The sequence below is a fragment of the Choloepus didactylus genome, chromosome 5, assembly GCF_015220235.1.
Source record: "Choloepus didactylus isolate mChoDid1 chromosome 5, mChoDid1.pri, whole genome shotgun sequence".
Lineage (NCBI taxonomy): Eukaryota > Metazoa > Chordata > Mammalia > Pilosa > Megalonychidae > Choloepus > Choloepus didactylus.
This window is the reverse complement of record NC_051311.1, coordinates 63,583,313-63,605,157: the sequence shown is the minus strand read 5'-3', so window position 1 is coordinate 63,605,157 and position 21,845 is coordinate 63,583,313. Positions and strand designations below refer to the sequence as shown.

The following is a 21,845-nucleotide window of genomic DNA, read 5'->3' as shown; positions in this document are numbered from 1 at the left end:
TCCAAATAATTGAGCAAATTTTTTCACAATTACAGTGAAGTAAAGAAGAGATGGAAGGCATTAAGACTATAGTTATGCATATCTTTGTTGCAGATGTCATTCCATTTTGCAAGATATTGGATCTTTTTATATCTCACATTTTATTATAGTAATTTATTCCACTGCACTGCAGGTTTTGTGTTTTGTAAGCCAGTTGTCTTTAGATCTCTGGTCTTTATCTGAAAATTTTTTTTTGTTTTATAGCCCAAAAGGGAGACTTAAGGCCTAGCTCTGTCACCTGTTATTTAAACTGCATTGAATAAGTCATTCCTTTACTTAGAATTTTGCTAAACTTATCTGCTCTTTTTTCCAGAATTATTCGTTGAAATACTAGTACTCCTTGACTATCTATCACCCTTTTCTTCTAAGAGTTAATGATATACCTGAGCTTTTTAGAGAAAGGGGGCTGAGCAATGGAAAATAGGTTTGTTTGTTTGTCCCCCCCCCCCCCTTTTTTTTTTTTTTAGTGAGGTTCATCAGCACAATGGAAACAAATACGTGGGTGCATTTACTGAGTCAATTTCAAAGTTGAAGTTTGGGAAGTTTAGGATTTTCATTCTTGGCTTTGCCATTTTATTGCCATTGCTAAAACTGAGGGACTCTTTTGAACCTCCTGGGGAGAGGAACTAAATTTTTATTACTATTGAATACCATGACTTATCAAGCATTGAGGCCAAATTGGAGCTATTTTGTCTGCCTTCCCATCATATAGATTCAAAGGCAGAGAAATTTTATCTTGAAACTACTAAAGCTGTTGTGTGTGTATTGCTTTCTTTTGCAAATCAGCGGCTAAGGAAGACACTTACGCATCTGGGATTCTTGCTGGACTTTGTAAAGCTAAAATTCTCCCAAACTGGACTGTCCAGTTTCTGGGGATGTGCCTGTTTCTGCCCTATTGAGGAGAGAGATCATAAAGAAACAAGTGTTCTTTGCCTCTTATGTTTAACATTAATAAGACACCCCCAGGGTTATACTATTGAACTCTTTTTATTTTTTAAATATATTATAGAGCATTGTAATCATACACAAAATTAAAATAACATAACAAACCCCATGTCCCTAAGCCCAGTCCCAACAACTATCAACCCACAGCCAGTCTTTTCTCAACTACATCCACTTCATTACCTCCTTTATTGTTTTAAAGTAAATCCCAATCATTGTCTCATTTCATCTATAAACACTTGCTTATGTATCTCTAAGAATTTTTAACACTGTAAATAACAAAAAAATAATTCTTTAACATCATCAGATAGGTTGAATCCTTTTTAAATAAAAAAATAGTTTTTTTAATCATCTTTACTCATTTAGATTTAAGATGCACTTATTTATTCTAGCTTCTATTAAAAATATATCTTAAGGACACACCTATTTCCTCTCTAATTAAAAGCTTCCCAGTCTGTGTACTATGAACAGGTCTAGGTATCCTCAACCTTCAGAATGGCTGGAGCAGGGCCCTGGCCCAGTGGGCCACACAGGTACTACAGTTTCTTTCTTGAAAAAAATATTGGCAAGCCCTGCTTTGAGAAATGCCTTTGGATTAAGACAGAGGGAATAGTTCTACCCTTAACTCTCAAGTTCAGGAAAGTGACAGTACCAACTAAATAACATAGAACTGCTAGAAACCTTTTAGATGTATGTTAGGTGTGTTGCCACACCTTACTTGAGTTGTTTATAACATTTAATTAGATGTAGTATAATTCAGGAGTCTTCAGACTTTTTCACTCATGTAACTCCTAAAAGCATTGTGACAAAACAGTTATTTCCATACACATTTTTAGGTTGACATCTAAAATATTTAATGTTTAAGTTTAAACAGTTGCAAAGAATAATCTCTGTAGGGTTTTAAATATTGACATTTTTTAAAGTAACTTACTCTTAAACATCTAGTAAAATTTAAATACCATAGCAACTTTTTACCCACCATCATTCATATAAATAATTTGAACAAACGAACTTTAAAAAAGATAATAGGAAATTCACATTTGAACTGAGTATTAGATGATAATCAGGAATTGATTTTGTAAAGTGTTATGGCATTATGGTTATATAAGGAAATATGCATCATTTTTAGAGATGCATCTAAAATATATTGGGAGTGTGTGTGTGTGAAGTGATGCCTGGAATTTTCCTTAAAAATAATTCAAGATCCAACAACCTACTTTGCAGACTTGGAACAGCTAGTTATCAAATTTATTTGGAAAGGAAAGATGCCTCGAATTGCTAAAGACAGTCTAAAAAAAGAAAAACGAAATTGGAGGACTTACACTCCCTGACTTTGAAGCTTATTATAAAGCCACAGTTGTCAAAACAGCATGGTACTGGCACAAAGATAGACATATAGATCAATGGAATCGAATTGAGAATTTGGAGATAGACCCCCAGATCTATGGCTGACTGATCTTTGATAAGGCCCCCAAAGTCACTGAACTGGGTCATAATGGTCTTTTCAACAAATGGGGCTGGGAGAGTTGGATATCCATATCCAAAAGAATGAAAGAGGACCCCTACCTCACACCCTACACAAAAATTAACTCAAAATGGACCAAAGATCTCAATATAAAAGAAAGTACCATAAAACTCCTAGAAGATAATGTAGGAAAACATCTTCAAGACCTTGTATTAAGCGGACACTTCCTAGACTTTACACCCAAAGCACAAGCAACAAAAGAAAAAATAGATAAATGGGAACTCCTCAAGCTTAGAAGTTTCTGTACCTCAAAGGAATTTCTCAACAAGGTAAAGAGGCAGCCAACTCAATGGGAAAACATTTTTGGAAACCATGTATCTGACAAAAGACTGATATCTTGCATGTATAAAGAAATTCTACAACTCAATGACAGTAGTACAGACAGCCCAATTATAAAATGGGCAAAAGATATGAAAAGACAGTTCTCTGAAGAGGAAATACAAATGGCCAAGAAACACATGAAAAAATGTTCAGCTTTACTAGCTATTAGAGAGATGCAAATTAAGACCACAATGAGATACCATCTCACATCGATTAGAATGGCTGCCGTTAAACAAACAGGAAACTACAGATGCTGGAGGGGATGTGGAGAAATTAGAACTCTTATTCATTGTTGGTGGGACTGTATAATGGGTCAGCCACTCTGGAAGTCAGTCTGGCAGTTCCTTAGAAAACTAGAAATAGAGTTACCATTCGATCCAGCGATTGCTCTTCTCGGTATATACCCGGAAGATCGGAAAGCAGTGACACGAACAGATATCTGCACACCAGTGTTCATAGCAGCATTATTCACAGTTGCCAAGAGATGGAAACAACCCAAATGTCCTTCAACAGATGAGTGGATAAATAAAATGTGGTATATACACACGATGGAATACTACATGGCAGTCAGAAGGAACAATCTCGTGAAACATATGACAACATGGATGAACCTTGAAGACAGAATGCTGAGCGAAATAAGCCAGGCACAAAAAGAGAAATACTATATGCTACCACTAATGTGAACTTTGAAAAATGTAAAACAAATAGTTTATAATGTAGAATGTAGGGGAACTAGCAATAGAGAGCAATTAAGGAAGGGGGAACAATAATCCGAGAAGAACAGATAAGTTATCATGGGTAAATTTAACGTTCTGGGAGTGCCCAGGAATGACTATGGTCTGTTAATTTCTAATGGGTATAGTAGGAACAAGTTCACAGAAACGTTGCTATATTAGGTAACTTTCTTGGGGTAGAGTAGGAACATGTTGGAAGTAAAGTAGTTATCTTAGGTTAGTTGTCTTTTTCTTACTCCCTTGTTATGGTCTCTTTGAAATGTTCTTTTGTATTTTTTTTAAATTATTTTTTTCTTATTTTTTAATTTTTCATACAGTTGATTTAAAAAAAAAAAAGTTTAAAAAAAAGGGGGGGGGAATGTAGAGCCCCCTTGAGGAGCCTGTGGAGAATGCAGGGGTATTGGCCTACCCCACCTCGATGGTTGCTAACATGACCACAGACATAGGGGACTGGTGGTTTGACGGGTTGAGCCCTCTACCTTAGGTTTTACCCTTGGGAAGACGGTTGCTGCAAAGGAGAGGCTAGGCCTCCCTATAATTGTGCCTAAGAGCCTCCTCCCGAATGCCTCTTTGTTGCTCAGATGTGGCCCTCTCTCTCTAGCTAAGCCAACTTGAAAGGTGAAATCACTGCCCTCCCCCCTACTTGGGATCAGACACCCAAGGGAGTGAATCTCCCTGGCAACGTGGAATATGACTCCCTGGGAGGAATGTAGACCCGGCATCGTGGGAAGGAGAACATCTTGACCAAAAGGGGGATGTGAAAGGGAATGAAATAAGCTTCAGTGGCAGAGAGATTCCAAAAGGAGCCGAGAGGTCACTCTGGTGGGCACTCTTACGCACACTTTAGACAACCCTTTTTAGGTTCTAAAGAATTGGGGTAGCTGGTGGTAGATACCTGAAACTATAAAACTACAACCCAGAACCCATGAATCTCGAAGACAATTGTATAAAAATGTAGCTTATGAGGGGTGACAATGGGATTGTGAAAGCCATAAGGACCACACTCCACTTTGTCTAGTTTATGGATGGATGAGTAGAAAAATAGGGGAAGGAAACAAACAAACAAACAAACAAAGGTACCCAGTGTTCTTTTTTACTTTAATTGCTCTTTTTTACTTTAATTATTGTTCTTGTTATTTTTGTGTGTGTGCTAATGAAGGTGTCAGGGATTGATTTAGGTGATGAATGTACAACTATGTAATGGTACTGCGAACAATCGAATGTACGATTTGTTTTGTATGACTGCGTGGTATGTGAATATATCTCAATAAAATGAAGATTTAAAAAAAATAAATGCAATTAAAATATAGAAAAAAAAATAATTCAAGAAAGGAAAAAAGGGTTAGATGAAACACGTATGACAAAAGCTTGATGATTTTGGAGTGATGGTGGATAAATGGGAATTCTTTGGGCTACTTTCTACTTTTGTACATGTTTGAAAATAAAGATTTGGGGGTACCACTTGTCACAAGATGAACAATAAATTGGAAATTTTACGACATTCTTGTTTCTTATATTCCTTTTTTCAGTGTTTTCCCCACAAAATTATATCCAAAGATATCTTGTCTTGAAAGCCTTAAATCACCCTGACATTCTTCTTTGTAAGAATATACATATAAACTGAAACCTGAGAGTAATTGTTTTCTGTGATGATAAGGCTCTTAAGTATTTAAGTCTTCTAGATTGTTACTATTACAATTATTAATGTACTATTGAACACAAATAAATTTATAAATATTTTGTTTATATTATTAAGCATAAATGTATCTCTTCAATACGTTCTTTTTAAAGTAGTTTTTGTATCCATGGGTGACAAGTTATTGTTAGAGTAAGGTAGCATTCAGCACCAATTCTAGTCCTGATTTTCATTTTTTTGAAGGAAGTTCTAAGGTACCTTGTTCACATAAATCTAAAAAGTTGATGGGAGTGGGCGATTTGTTATAGCATTGTTACTCAATTATTTGAACTCCTTTAGAGTTATATGCCAAAAATCACAGGGATCTACAACCAAAAATTATTTTCAGTGACCCCTTAGCTAAAGCTTAATTAGGCCCTCCTTCAGCTTTTTTTTTAAAACAAACTATTGGGAAACTCTTGGCTTGCAAAAGGATTTGTTGCCCTTTGTTTCAGGCATTTACTTTCTTAAAACCAACACTAACATTTCTGATTATCCCTTTGTCAACATCTTGGAGCTTTTTACACTCTATTAAGTTTCAAGATGGGTAAAAATATGCCTTTCTTTTATAAAGGTGGGAAGGGTGTTTGTGAAAGGGGAGACAGGAAGGAAGCCTTTATGACCATAGGTGTGCATTCTTAAGCAGATCAATTTTTAGGAAGAACTGTATATGGAAGTTGAGGATCTGGGAATTGATTCCTTTGTAACTGTCCCTTCCTAGTGTCCCCTTTACAGTATTCATGCTTCCCCAGCGGGCTGTGTATCCCAATAGAGGGACACTTTATGTGGTAATTGGTAAACAATTTGGGCTTATAATATACACTTCTTAAGTTTCCTTGAGAATTTAAAACAGTACCTTTCTACAACCAGTGGTTGAGTTTACCTTAGGTGAGTGCAATGTAGAGAAAAGCTATCTTAAAAGTTAGTCTTCATCTTTCTTGGTGGTAGTCATCTCCTTTATTTCTGCATTTTTTTTAAGGTATCAGAATTCTGCTCTCATGTCCCTCAAAATCAGCAGCTGAAATGTTCTTGTGAAATCAGTAATTAAGTCTCAGGAAAATGCTTTGCTTTCTGAAGTCTCTTTGCCTAAAATGTCTTTGTACCTGCTTATTAGGTTCCAAACAGATGAGGAAGAAAGCTCACCAGATCAGCATGAGGCAGTTTTTAAAAGAAAACAAACCCTTCTTTTGTATGTATGTCTGTGCACACAGGTGACATGTACAGCCATGATGGGAATACTGATGAGCCAGAATGGGTGAAGACAGAGCGGGAGCAGTTTGTTGAGTTTCGAGATAAGAACCGTGATGGAAAGATGGACAAGGAAGAGACCAAAGATTGGATCCTCCCCTCAGACTATGATCATGCAGAGGCAGAGGCCAGGCACCTGGTCTATGAATCAGACCAAAACAAGGTAAGTCTGGCGAGACCCAACAGTCTAGCGGTGATCTGCATCTGCTCCTATGGGATTGCCTAAAAAATAGAACATTGAAGGTCTTAATTAGTCTAAGCCTGCTAAGGATCTAAATTTGGCACTTAAAAACTTTGAGGGCAACTCTAGCTATCTCATCTCATTTTAAAAATCCGTTTTCCCAGTGTTCATAGCATTGGAGGAACTTAGGCTTCAGAGAAGATCCTCTATACATGGCCTGTGGCCAGCATATGTTACCTGCTAGTATTGGATCCCCTAAGAAATTTTCTTTTCTTTTCTTTTCTTTTTTTTCCTGCTATTTCCTTTTTGTTTTGTTTGTTTGGTTGATTTTGTTTTGCTTTGTTTTGTTTTTTAACCCATTACAGGTTCGTTCTGCCTACTGAAAGCTGCTTATTTCTTTCTTAAATCAAATATTCTTTTTAAATAAGGTCCTTTGTAGTAAGTTATAAATCACCTTTTCTCTGGAGCCTGAAAAAAATTGTCCTTGGTCAATTATCTGAGGTGTTCTGTTCATTATAAGAGCAGCTTGTCATTAAGCCTTGTCACCTTTTTCAGAGATTGGAATGCTCTACTTGGAATCAGCTGAAAATCATTCTAAAACTGGGGATTTTAGTATTCTGAACATTCTTTTATCTGGTCTCATCTTCAGTTTCAAATGCAGTTTCTTATAGGACTTTTTTAGGGTCAGCCTGTTTTGAGTTCTTGGTTAGAGTCACTTCAGTAGTCTGGGGCTATGTCCTAAAATATATGAGAAAAGGAAACTCATTTAATCCTCCCTTGAGAATTTAGCTGAGATAATTTTTTAAGATGAGTGTCTGGATCTTCATTTGGGATTGTATATGGAATCTGATTGGTAGCCAGGGCAGAATGAAGGTGAGAATGGTGCTTGAGATATCGCAGATTTCATTGTTCCTGCTGGACAGTGACTTGATTTGCTTTGAAGTATCTGCCCTGTTCTTCTTGACCATCTTCTACCCATATCTAGGACATGTCCCATATATTGCTCTAAAGGGAGAGTTTTCTCAGGAAACAAGCTTGTATCTCTAACATTGAGTTATTGAACCTATAGTACATCCATCCTTCCACTTTTAATTTATTTTGTTGATAAGACAAATGTCTTCATTACTATTTCCTTCCCTCTTTGTGTGTGTGGGGGGAGGGGTCTTGGGAGTGAGAGTTGAGTTCACATTTAATTTAGTTGGGAATTAGAATCTTAAATCCTGATTAACTCTTGTTCTATAGCAGTGTTTCTGAATGGAGTGGGAAATATATTCTGCCTCAGTTCACTGTTCTTTCTGATTTCAGGATGGCAAGCTTACCAAGGAGGAGATTGTTGACAAGTATGATTTATTTGTGGGCAGCCAGGCCACAGATTTTGGTGAAGCCTTAGTACGACATGATGAATTCTGAGCTGCAGATAGAAAAACCCATGTTTCTTCAAAAGTAATTTATTTTCACAGCTTCTGGTTTCACATGAAATTGTTTTCGCTACTGAGACTGTTATTACAAACTTTTTAAGACGTGAAAAGGCGTAATGAACAGTATCCCATCCCCATTCCTCCTCCTCTCATAAGGACCGGAGGGAACCCATGCTTCTGATGAACAAGTCTAATTATTACACTTGTGTTTGTACACCTACACTTGGTATTATGTATAACATTTCGTGTTTATTTTTGTATTTGTTCTCTGGTTGGGAGTTTGATATTGAAGGATCAAGATCCTCACCTCACACTTGTAGGCAGACCTTAGTCCTTCACTCTTTCTCAGCCCCTTATCATATAGTTTTTATAATTTTCATGTAACTAATTTTTTAAGCCTGAGATCAAAAAATGTTCAGGAGAAAGAAAAGGAAAATTATACCCCACAATGTATATTTAGAGAGATAATATTTAACCTTGCCATTGAAAAGTAGAACATTTCAGAGGTAGTAGGGGCCACATATTCCATTCAGTTGCTACAAATCCAGCAATTGATCCTGGTATTATCTGGGTGAGGAATATCCCTGTGCTGTAAGAAACCTTGGCTCAACTTTTATTAGTTCCCTTTTTACTTTTTCCCCTGTAGGAGTAGGAGCTTGATTTTTTTCAAGCACAGCTGTGATGGGAAGAGTTAGGGTCAGTGTCTTGAAAATCAATCAAGAAGTGAGTGTGATCTCTACATAGCTATAGTTGGAAACAGCTGGAACACTAAGGGAAAAATACAGGTGTTTTCAAGGCATACTTTTTTTTTTTTCTGGTGTGTATCTATTTGAAATGCTCAAGGTTGTCTTGCCTATTGAAATCACTGCAAGTGCCCTGTCCTGGCTCCTCTTTCCCCAGGGGTTTGGTATACTAAGGAATTAATCTTGCTTTCATGGCAATTAAGATTTACTCCTTTCCAGTCATGTCATTGAAAGTGCCTTTAACCAACAAAAGAAATGATCACTGAATTTGGATTCTCTTAAGAAACTCTAAGATTAAAAAAAAAAAAAAAAAGAATATTTGGATCATCTTATTTGAAAGTTTAGAACCTCCCAATATAGTGGGGACTCATTGCTTCCCTTTCTGTTTTGGACAGTGGTTAAATTGCAGTATTAGTTAGGAACTTGGTTGCAGTGTTCTAATCTTATGGGCTGGTTTCCAAAAACCATATGCTGCTGAATTTACCAGGGATCCTCATACCTCAGAATGCAAACCACTTACTACCAGGCCTCTTCCTGTGTCATCTAGGGAGCTTGAGCTCACTCAGAGATGAGAAGACTGACAGAGAGGGCTCTTTGGTTTGAGGACCATTGTTCACCCTTCCTGCCCTTGACTATCACTCCCCATTCCCTCATCTTCTTCTTTGCCCCACCCCTCCCCAATAAAAAGTTCATTGTGGATCAGTAGTTTACCAGTCCTTATAGAAGAGAGGGATGTTGTAGAAAGAGCTGAAGAAACTGCCCTCTGTTCCCAACTCCACTTTATCTGTATTTTATATAACAAGAAGTCTATTTTGATTCCTTTCTTACAGATGGACCTCTTTTGAAAAAAAAAACTATTGTATTCGAAGTTTTTAGCCCTCAGGTTACTAAGACTAATATCTGTATATATAACCCTTTATTATTTCATATATCTTTCTGGATAATCAGGTGCTGAGTGGTTATTATAATCAGAACCTAGGTATATCCTTTGGTCTTCCATGATCATGATGAGGTGAGCTACTTGGTATGGTTAAAAAAAAAAAGCCAGATATCATGTAACTTCATTGAATTGAACTCTTGATAGTGGGTACACTCTTTTTTAAAGTTTAACCCCAATATAGGGTAATAGAAATTCTCTGCCCTCCAGATTCCTCATGTTTGTCTTTAAGAAGACCAGAGATAATTAATAATGCCACCAACCCTGACTTAGTTCAATAGAGCACATCATGAACTATGTGGTAGGAGAGCCTCAAAGCTCACTAGGTGCATAGAACCCAGGCCTTATGGTAAAGTCACCCACTTAAGCAAATCTTAATCTGCCAAGAAAGCAACTTCTGGATGCTAGGTGCTCAGCAGCACGCGTTTTACTCTAATCTCTAATGATCCCCTGGATTATGTTTTTGGGTTAAATCAAGCCCGAGGCTGGTGAACAGTAGCTACACACCTACATTGTGTGATCTGTGAATGCTAGCTTTCTTGAATTTGGATACTGGTTATTTTTTATAGAGTGTAAACCAAGTTTTATATTCTGTAATGCAAACAGGTACCTATCTCTTTCTAAATAAAACTGTTTACATTCCTCGTGGGTATGTGTGTCCTGCATTCTCTAAGAAATAGAACTTTTGCTTATTATTATTGGTGCTGTAAAATGTCACAAAAAGGGAACTCTCCTAAATGGTTTGCCATACTCCACCTGAAACCCAGAGAAATTACTGTCCTCCCATAAATTGGTTATTCCTTTTCTATTTCTGAAATTTTCTAGCATCCTTCTTTCTACAGCTGTAACCTTTCTCTGCTTCTCTTAGGCCATATGACTGGGTAAGAGCCCAGCTGTTCATTTCATAATTATATAATGCTAAACCCAAATCATTTTTTAATGTATACACCACAGTTACCTTGATTTTTATTTCAAAAAGGCTGTGGGTGAGGGAGTGGGGGTTACTATAAGGTGAAACAGTTTTCTAAACATTTAGTATAGCTCAGAAACAGTATCAGATTGTGCAAATTCATTTCAAGAACATGTAGGGAATTAAACTAGTAAACACACAGTTTAAGACAGATATATTGGTTTAGTTGAATAGGAGGGGAGAATAAAAGGAAGCACCTGGAATAATTTGTGCTGGCTCAGGGGCTTATGGATGTGGCTGTCCCTGCCAAAGCTATAGCGATTATTGGCAGACGTAGCATAAGGTTATAAGTTCTTTCAAACTCTTATTTGGGGCCTACTGAAGTTTTTTGTTTTTCATTTCTTATGTCTCCCATTTCTAAGATGTTTTCTAAAGTTCTAACTTAGAATGCCATCATCTCAGAACAGATCCTCAGTAGGGAAAAAAAAGTTACTAAAATGAAAAAGAATTTGCTATCTATATACTGAAAAAAAAATCAGCCTTACTCCTTTATAATTGCCTTGTATATAGAAATCCCTTCTTGAGGTGCTGTGAATGGTGCCACTTTGGAGTCAAAACTGATGATTGTTTAAATGGTCTTTGGGGTGGTCTAAAGTATTCCAAGCTGGAAATAGGAGCTTATGTGTTGAAATGGAATAACAGTAGGAAAAATGAAAAATTGAGTCTCCAAACTCCCCTTTCCATCTTTATTTATTTATTTATTTATTTATTTATTTTTGTAATGGTTTGGTTTTTGACAAAGAAAGTGTAAATGTAAAATTCTAGTTGCTACAAGTGGGCCAATATGGGCTCCTTAGTTGGGGCCAACATGGCTGAAAAAGAGATTCGAAACTTCAGTTTTCTGGGAGCTGGACATGTCAAAGTCTTCTGTCATGGAATCCCCACACACCATCTCCATGATGCAAGTTCAGAACTGGAGGGAAAGGGCAGAAGTGGAGATAGCCCTCTTGGCAGACCAATACAGAGGAGATAACACCAAGGAATGTCTGTGTTCTGGGGCAGAGCACAGAGAGACCATCATGCCCCTCTTCTTCCTGGCCCTTAACTCTGAGATTTCTGGACCCTCTTCTATCAGAGGAATACCCACTCCAGTTGCCCCTCTTCTGTCCCACCTGCTGACCTGGTCCTTGTGCCTCCCCCACCTTAAGGGTGGCAGGATGGTGGTGGCTCTCTGAGCTGTGACAGCTTGGAAGGGGTACCTGTATCTCTTGACATTCAGAATCTCTCTCTGATCAGGGATGACTCCACCATATTCTTCATTCCATTTCACCATTCTCCCTACCCCCACTTCACTGCTTTGAGATAGGCCCTTTACTGGTTATGGACATTTCCAGAAGCCTTATGTCAGAGCACTAACCCACTCCTCCCACCTAGAGCCTGCCCCTGACCCACTCTTCATTACACTGGCTACTCACAGCTCTGAGGGCCTCCAGCAGCTGAGACTAGGAGAAGCAGATGAGAGAGTGGCACAATAAAGCAGAAGATGAAGAGGAACCAGGTATAGTACTTGCTGCGATATTTGGTGCCACTATGTACCAGTCAGGGCCAAGGACCAAGCACTCATTCATGGGATGAGCACTTGCTCACTGGGAGGCCCACCACAAGAATTAGTGGAGTGAGAGCTGGGATTCCTGGATTGTGTTCTCTGTTGAGAACGACTCAGTGCCAAACGACTTTGGGGAAAGGAGAATTTTCCATCCTCACCAGCAAAAGGCTATAGCAATTCCAAATGCATAGTAAACACTAACACTCGCCTCTCATAGTCCCTTAGCCTTACTTATTCCAACAACTCTTTGAAAAGTAGAAGCCAAAGACCAAAAGACAGGTTATACCCAAGCTCTTTTTCCACCCAATCAACCTGAGCTCCTAGCTAAGTTAGCACCACTGCTCTGCACTTTCACTGGCTCCAACCAAAGAAGAGTGGGATGGAGATGCTGATACCAATGATCTAGGTACCTGGGACCATCATCAGTGCATGCTTGGAGCTGAAGCAGAAGTTGCTGAAGGGCTTACAGATGTCAATATAGTGCTCAAGGGCAGGAGAGCCAAGTGACCAGCCCATCACTAGACCTGTGGTAAAATGTGAGGGTAATACAACCAGCCTGGCAGGCAAAGTGGAATATGGATGAGAGAAAAGGTTAGATGGTTGGAAAAGAATTGGGACTCAAATCCTGTTTTGGTCAAATTTCTAGTCTGGGCTGCTTTGTACCCCAGTATTCAAAATACCAAAATGCTTTCCCCCTGAGTCCTTTAGGGGTCCTCTCCATTCCAACAGCCCAGTCCCTAGTTCCAAATCTGGAGCAGCGTGCTTTGCCTCACCACCACCAGTGGTGCTATAGGGTACCCGCTATAGAGCCCGGGAAGGCCTCTAAAGCACATAGTGGCCAAAGATGAAGTATCACTGACAGCTGGCAATGGAAAGAGTGAAGATACAGAAGAGGAAACCTCCCAAGGATGCATTGACCAGAATATAGTTGAGTGGCTGCCACAACTTTCTGTAGCACAGCATGCCCACCAGCACTATGGCATTGAGTGGTGTCCTTACAAGGAAGACAGCCCAAGAAGGCTGCCCAGAGGTTGAAGGGCCAGACGGGCAATGTGGTTCTGAGACCCATCTTACAGCCCCACTGAGATGTTTGTTTTTAAACAGATGAAACTCCTCTCCCCCTAACATCTTGCTCATGGGATGTGCCCATGCACTCTCTGATTCCTTTTATAGATTATCCCTCCACCACCCCCACACAGAAGCCCTCCTCCAAAGCCACTTTGGGGATCTGAGTTACAAATATTGCTCCTAAGCCTCCTAAGGACAAAGTTTGGGATTTGAATTCCCCAAGTCTCTGCCTAAAACTTTTTGTGACTCTAAAGCCGATTTTGTTTTCTTCAGAGGATGAAAGATTGGGTCCAAGGAATATGGATATGCAGTGCTGGGTGCTGGGATGAATAGGAGTGGACTCCCTGGAGCCTGGGAAATGCTGACCCATATTCAGTGAAGATGCTTCCACCCCTTCCTCCCTCCCCCCCCCCATCCTTTCTTTTGTCCTTTGAGTAGAGCTATAGAGGGCACCCCTTTCCGTTTGGCTTCTGGCACTGGTATAGGTTTCTGCACCCATCTGCCCTTTCTCCAGAGATTTGGGATCTCTGCTAGGCTGGAGACCAGCCTCAGGCTGCAGAAAGGGGCAGGGATTGGAGAGTGACCTGGGAGCACCTTGGTTAATGCAGAAAATTCATGGAAAAGAACAGGGGCAATTTAATGCCTAGAAGTCTAAGGCATCCCTGAGCCCAGGCTGCCCCTGTTTCTCATGTTGAACCTACTCAGAGAGTGTACCTTTCCTACTCAGGCCTCTCCCAGTCAGGCTGAGGTTGGTTTGCTCACTGTCTCTGCTCACACCATGCCCAGGCCCTTAGCTCAGCAGTGCTTAAGTTGCCACAGTCTTCCTCCTGTCTGCTTACCCAACTCCTGCCCAGCCCTCACAGGGTACCCAACAAAGGCTTCTGTGAAGCCCACTCCAGTGATGCCAGCTCTGCTCTAAGCCCCACCTGCCCTTACACTCAGCGCTACATTTCAGTCCTTTTGAATGTACCTTTCTCCCACCTTAATAGATTATTATCCCCCTGAGGCTTGGGATTCATTCACAGATATAATTCAAATAAATTATTCTGTTACTTCTGAATCACTCTCAATGCCTCCCACAGGTCCAGCAAGTAGTTGTTCAGTAAATAAAATACCTGATGATGGTTTGAATGTACCACTGAGCAGACTTCTGGCCAAGTGCATTCACAATGTCTAATTTGTAATCAATGTTCCTAGATAAGAAATAAAAGTCAGGAAAATGTGACATAACTAGGAGCAAAATCATAAATAGAAACAGACTCAGACAAGATTACCAGACAAGGACATTAAAGTAGCTAATTACAGAGTGTTCAAAGATTTAAAAGAAAATATGGGCATAATGAGAAAAAAGAAGAAGAATCTCAGCAAAGAAATGGAAACTATTAACAAAAACAGATGGAAATTGTAGAACCATATTAAAAGAAAATTTCACTGGATGGGCTGAACAGATTGAACACTGCTGAAGAATAGACCACTGAACTTGAGACAGGTTAACAGATAATATTCAACCAAATCACAGAGGAAAAAGACACTGAAAGAAAATGAGCAGAGCCTTAGTGACTTAAAAACATCCATAACTCAGAAGTAGAAGAAAGAGAAAGGGATTGGACAGAAAATATTTGAAGAAAAATGTCCAAATAATTTCCAAATTTGATTGAAAATGTCAATCCACAGATTCAGGAAGCTCAACAAATACCAAATAGGATAAACACAAAGAAAACTACACTTAGGCACATCATAGTAAAATTACTGAATACCAAAGATAAAGAAAAAAAAAAATTGAAAGAATCTGGAGAAAAAAGAAGTATTACAATAAGTACCTCCACTAACATCTCATCAGAAACAATGAAAGTCAGAAAAAAATGGAACATCTTTAATGTGATGAAAGGAAAAAACTGTCAGTCTGAAATTCTATATCCAGCATAACTATCTTCCAAAATTAAAAGCAAAATAAATATAGTTTCAAATAAGCAAGAGCCGGGAGAATTCTCCAGTATACTTGCAGTACAAGAAATGTGAGAGGAAAATATTCAGGATGTAGGGAAATGACACTAGATGTAAATACATATCTACACAAAGGAATGCCAGAAATAGTAAATATGTGGATAAACAAAATGCTTTTTAAATGTTTTCTAAATTTTTAAAAGACAATTTACTGTTTAAAGCTGAAATAATAAAAACATGCTATGGGATTTTTAGCCTGTGAAAGTAAAATGTATGAAAACAATAGCACAAAGGATGAGGGAGGAGATAATAGAAGTATATCGTTCTAATATTCTTACACTAAATGTGAAGTGGTGTAATACTGTTTCAAAGTAGACTATAAAAAGTTAAGGATACATTTTGTAATTCAACCATTCATTCAACAACAGGAAAGAAGTATATGCAAAAAATCAATATAAACAAACAAACAAAAAAGTCAGCTGGAAGAAGCAGAAGAAGATGGAACTCACCAGCTTTTTACCTGCACCAACTCTGCTATCTCAGAACCAGGTCGAAGCTGAAGAAAAGGCAAGATCCCAGAGATCACAGCAAACTTCACTGGTCTCCTCCAGAAGACAACCTCCCCCACATGGGTACCAGAAAATTTGGATGCCTCAGTTATGACAGGATTTTGAGATGTCAGTGCTTTTCCAGAGATCCATGTGGCCCAGTATCCACTGGATATGGGACAAAAGAAAAAAAATGTCCAATGTGCTGACCTTTCAGGTAGATGCTGAAGGAAAGATTAAATATGATGCAGCTGCTCAACAAGGACAGTCAAAAGACAAGATCATTTATAGGAAGTACACTGACCTGGTTCCCAAGGAAGTTACAAATGGAGATGACCCAGACTTCCAAAGACCTGATGAAGAAGGCATTAAAGAGATAATAGACAAGACAAGGGTAGCCTTAGAAAAATCTGTATTGCAGAAGGTTGCTGCAGCCATGCCAGTTCTAGCTGCTGTTAAGCTGGCTCCTGTTCAGTATACCTGATATACAATATCTCCACAAAGAGTGGCTTTCAACTCTGGAGCTAAACAAAGGGTAATTCAGAAGGTAGAAATGCAGAAATATCCAGTGGAGCCCCCTAGGTTCAAGATTAATAAGAAAATTCCCTGGGGACCATCATCTCCTCCTGCACCTGTCATGCATTCTCCTAGGTGAAAGATAACCATGAAGGAACAGAGTGGAAGATTCCTCCTTGCATTTCAAACTGGAAACTGTAAAGGGTTATGCAATTCCATCAGACAAATGTCTGGCTGCTGTGGGAGAGGACTGCACACAGTTCACATCAATGAAAATTTTGCCAAATTGGCTGAAGCCCTCTACGTTGCTGATCAGAAGGCTTGTGAAGCTGTGGAAATGCATGCCCAAGTAAAGAGAAAGATGACAAAAAGAAAAGGTGAAACTTAGAGAAATGGCCCAGAAAGCCAGGGAGAGCAGAGCTGGGATCAAAACCCACGTGGAAAAAGGATGGGGAGGCTCATGAGAGGGATGAAATCCGACATGATAGGCAAAAAGAGAGGCAGCATGACCAGAATCTTTCCAGGGCAGCTCCTGACAAGAGGTCAAAACTGCAGAGAAATGAAAATCAAGATATCAGCAAAGTCATTGCTCTTGTTGCGCCCAATCCTCAGACTTCCAATGAAGTTTAGTATGACCAAAGGCTCTTCAACCAATCCAAGGGTATGGACAGTGGTTTTGCAGATGGAGAAGATGATATTTACAATGTTTATGACCATGCCTGGAGAGGTGGTAAAGATATACCCCTGAGTATTTATAGGCCCAGTGTTCTGGTTTGCTAATGCTGCCGGAATGCAAAACACCAGAAATGGATTGGCTTTTACAAAAGGGGGGTTATTTGGTTACACAGTTACAGTCTTCAGGCCATAAAGTGTACAAGGTAACACATCAACAATCGGGTACCTTCACTGGAGGATGGCCAATGGTATCCGGAAAACCTCTGTTAGCTGGGAAGTCATGTGGCTGGTGTCTGCTCCAAAGTTCTGGTTTCAAAATGGCTTTCTCCCAGGATCTTCCTCACTATGCTGCAGTTCCTCAAAAATGTCATTCTTAGTTGCACTTGGGGTATTTGTCCTCTCTTAGCTTCTCTGGAGCAAGAGTCTGCTTTCAACAGCCATCTTCAAACTGTCTGTCATCTGCAGCTCCTGTGCTTTCTTCAAAGTGTCCCTCTTGGCTGTAGCTCCTCTTCAAAATGTCACTCACAGCTGCACTGCACTGAGTTCCTTCTGTTTGTCAGCACATTTATATGGCTCCAGTAGTTTAATTTAGACCCACCCTGAATGGGTGGGGTCACACCTCCATGGAAATTATCCAATTAGAGTCATCACCCACAGTTGGGTGGGGTGCATCTCCATGGAAACACTCTAATCCAAATGTTTGAACTTAATCCCCACTAATATGTCTGCATCCACAAGACTGCATCAAAGAACATTGTATTTCGGGGATATAATACATCCAAACTGGCACACCCAGTAAAAATCTGGACAAGGACATATGGTGATGACCTAGAAGCCAGAATAAAGACCAACAGATTTGTTCCCAATAAGGAGTTTTCTGGTTCAGACCTCAGATAGAGAGGTTGAGACAAACCAGTTCAGTTTGAGGAAGATCCTTTTGGTTTGGATAAGTTTTTGAAAGAAGCCAACCAGCATGGTGGCTGTAAAAGACCCTCAGATAGCAGCCATCCCAAGGAGCATGAGCACGAAGATGAGAAGAGGAGGAAGGAATAGATGTACCCCTCTTCAAAGTGAATGAATTATTATCCATAGCCCTAATGATGCAAGTCATATAGGAGAATACTTGTAAATGTCAGGATAAAAAACAAATCTGGGTGCTTAATCTTTAAAAAAAAAAAAAAAAAAAAGGGAAAAACACAGGAGTGGCTGCAGTTGCAGTAGTGGGAACCATGCAGTGAAACACAGCAAGAGGGGGCTGGGCCAGCCTCTTGGTGTCTGGCCTGGAGGATAGTCTGCTGCAGATACCCTCGGGGCCGGGAGAATGGAGGGGAGAGCCGGAAGCAGAAAGAAACCCCACGGCTAGCAGCTGGCTCCCCAGAGGGCTGGATAAACTCCTGCCCAGGGCTGTGCCCACAGCCCAGAGCCCCGCCAGTTGTCCTGGAACTGGGAAGGAGGAACTGTGAGAGGAGGGGGGTGTTGAGACTCCTGTTTGGCCATCTTTGCATCAGGCTGAGAGTGCCCCTGCACAGCCTGGCGGCCTGGGGCTTCCCTTGAGGGATGGCGCGCACTGGTGACATAGCATAGCATTCCCTCGGCAGAGGTCCTGGAGGATCACGGCTGGGCGGGGGGACCTGCTCAGAGAACCCAGGGACACTAGGCCAAGTCTGGTGGTTTGTGGGACAGTGAGAGAGAGGGTCTGGGGCTGAAATGAAATGAAGGCTTAGACTCTTGCGGCAGCCTTGAATCTCAGGGAACCTGGGGGATATGAATATTAAAGCTGCCCTTCTTCCCTGGCCACCCGGACACACACCCCACATTCAGGGCAGACAGCTCCAGCAACACACCCAAACTGAGTTCTCCAACTGAACCCCACAAGAATCATTTCCCCACACACCATGGGGACAAGGTGGAGAACTGACTTGAGGGGTATAGGTGAGTCACCTATACTCACAGATGCCATCTGCTGGTTAGTTAGAGAAAGTGTATGCCATCAAACTGTGTTTCTGAAAAATTAGATTGGTATCTTTTTTTTACAACTTGACAGAACCCTGTCAAGCAAAGGAAATGCCAAGAGGCCAAAAACAACAGAAAATCTTGATGCATATGATAAAACCAGACGATATGGAGAATCTAACTCCAAACACACAAATCAAGATATCAGAAGAGACACAATACCTGGCACAATTAATCAAAGAACTACAATCGAGGAATGAAAACATGGCAAAGGATTTAAAGGACTTCAAGAAGACCATGGCCCAGGATATAAGCGACAAAAAGAAGACCCTACAAGAGCATAAAGAAGACATTGCAAGAGTAAATAAAAAAATAGAAGATCTTATGGAAATAAAAGAAACTGTTGGCCAAATTAAAAAGACTCTGGGTATTCACAATACAAGATTAGAGGAAGCTGAACAATGTCTCAGTGTCCTAGAAGTCCACAAAACAGAAAATGAAAGAACAAAAGAAAGAATGGAGAAAAAAATCGAAAAAATCAAAATGGATCTCAAGGATACGACAGATAAAATAAAACATCCAAACTTAAGACTCATTGGTGTCCCAGAAGGGGAAGAGAAGGGTAAAGGTCTAGAAAGAATATTCAAAGAAATTGTTGGAGAAAACCCCCCCAACCTTCTACACAATATAATTACACAAAGCATAAATGCCCAGTGAACTACAAATAGAATAAATCCAAATAAACCCACTCTGAGACATATTCTGATCAGACTCTCAAATACTGAAGAGAAGGAGCAAGTTCTGAAAGCAGCAAGAGAAAAGCAATTCACCACATACCAAGGAAACAACATAAGACTAAGTTGTGACTACTCAGCGGCCACCATGGAGGTGAGAAGGCAGTGGCATGGCATATTTAAAATCCTGAGAGAGAAAAATTTCCAACCAAGAATACTTTATCCAGCAAAACTCTCCTTCAAATTTGAGGGAGAGCTTAAATTTTTTCACAGACAAACAAATGCTGAGAGACTTTGCCAATAAAAGACCTGCCCTACTTCAGATTCTAAAGGGAGCCCTACCAACAGAGAAACAAAGAAAGGAGAAAGAGATATAGAGAATTTTAACTGACATATATAGTACCTCACATCCCAGATCACCAGGACACTCATTTTTCTCTAGTGATCACAGATCTTTCTCCAGAAGGGACCATAAGCTGGGACATAAAACAAGCCTCAAGAAATTAAAAAAAAAATTGAATATACTCAAAGCACATTCTCCAACCACAATGGAATACAAATAGAAGTCAATAATTTTTTAACTGTAACTCCACTATTTACTTCCTACATGATATAAATTACACAAACTCTAATGACAAATCAGTGGTTTTGAACTCAACGTAAAATATGTAATTTTAGACAACTATATAAAGGTGGGGGAATGGAGGAGTATAGGAACATAGTTTATGTGTCCTATTGAAGTGAAGGTGGTATCAAAGGAGAACAAGACTGTTATGGATTTAAGAGGTTAATTTTAAGCCCCACAGTAAACACAAAGAAATTATCAGAGAATATAACCATAAAGATGAAAAGTAGAGTATGGGTTAAAGAGAAATGGGGAAAGGGCAATGGGTGTTTAAGAATGAGTGTAGGGTTGCTGTTCGAGGTGAAGGGAAATTTTCTAGTACTGGATGGTTGGAAGAGCATTACAACATTCTAAATGTGATAATCCACTAATGGAAGGCTAGGGAGGGGGTGGAATGGGAAGATTTCAGCTGTATATATGTTTTCACAACTGGAAAAAAAAAAAAAAAGACAGTCTAAATAGATGACAATTGAATGCCAAGGATGAACTTGAATGGGATTGGAGGATGGAGGACAGGAGGCTCAAAGGGACACAGCTGAGACATAAGGAAAAGGAAATATAGAATGTAAGCTTTGTATCATTGTTGAATCTTTTGTACTTCTTAGCTGCGCTTAATGGGATTGCGTAAAAGAATGTTCTTGTTCATGGGAAGTGTATATGTGAATTATAGTGTATGTTCAAGGATGTGTGCAGCTAGCTCTCATATGTTCAGAAGACAGAGCAATAGATGATGGATGATAGATAGGGAGGGAGGGAAAAGAAATAGTGATGTGACAGCATGTTAAAGTTGGTGGATTGGCTATCGGGGGAGGGGAGTCAGGGTATGATGGAGTTCTGTGTATGGGGTTAGTATTGTTTTTGCAACTGTTCCTATAACTTTGAATTTATTACAAAATAAAAATAAAAAAAGATAGAAAAAGAAGGATATTACAAAGAACAAAGGAAATAATAAATATTAGAGTGAAAGTCAGTGACATTAGAACCAGAAAAAATATTAGAGAAAATCAGTGAAACCAAAAGCTAGTACTCTGAAATGACCAATAAAATCGACAATAGCCAAACTGATCAAAGAAGAAAAAAAATTAAAAGGAAGACATAAATTACAAATATCAGGAATAAAAAAAAGGAACATTACAACAGAGCTTACAGACATTTAAAAGATAGTAAGGGAATATTATGAACAATTTCATGCTGATAAATTTGATAACTTAATGAAATTGACAAATTCCTTGAAAAACAAAAACTACCAAAGCTCATTCAAGAAGAAATAGATAAACCTGAATAACCCAAATCTATTAAAGTAATTAAGTTTGTAGTTTAAAACTTCTAACAAAGTCTAAGCCCAGATAGACTCAATAATGAAGTCTACCAAACATTTAAGGACAAAAATAATACTAATTCTACACAAGCTCTTCTGGAAAGTAGAAAAGGAACACTTCCCAACTCATTTTACAAGACCAGCATTACCCTGATACCAAAACCAGTCAAAAACATAACAAGAAA

At 39.3% G+C, this 21,845-nt stretch overlaps 2 protein-coding genes and 1 pseudogene across 3 annotated transcripts in view; 2 read left to right on the top strand and 1 right to left on the bottom strand.

Moving 5' to 3' along the window:
- CALU (calumenin) overlaps positions 1–10,411 on the top strand; it is a 31,895-nt gene extending 21,484 nt beyond the window's left edge. For both annotated transcript variants that reach the window (XM_037836223.1, XM_037836222.1), the window contains exons 6-7: positions 6,448–6,647; positions 7,971–10,411. In XM_037836223.1, coding sequence (XP_037692151.1) covers positions 6,448–6,647; positions 7,971–8,075 — 305 coding nt within the window. In that variant the 3' untranslated portion in view covers positions 8,076–10,411. The remainder of the gene's footprint in view (positions 1–6,447; positions 6,648–7,970) is intronic.
- Positions 10,412–11,526: 1,115 nt separating this feature from the next.
- On the bottom strand, positions 11,527–13,416 carry OPN1SW (opsin 1, short wave sensitive). Its single transcript, XM_037837748.1, is given in 10 exon segments — positions 11,527–11,679; positions 12,122–12,197; positions 12,199–12,262; positions 12,265–12,311; positions 12,635–12,803; positions 13,078–13,116; positions 13,119–13,288; positions 13,290–13,328; positions 13,330–13,364; positions 13,366–13,416. Coding segments are annotated over 10 exon segments (843 nt in total).
- Positions 13,417–15,789: 2,373 nt separating this feature from the next.
- On the top strand, positions 15,790–18,083 carry LOC119535056 (annotated as a pseudogene).
- Positions 18,084–21,845: the final 3,762 nt, after the last annotated feature.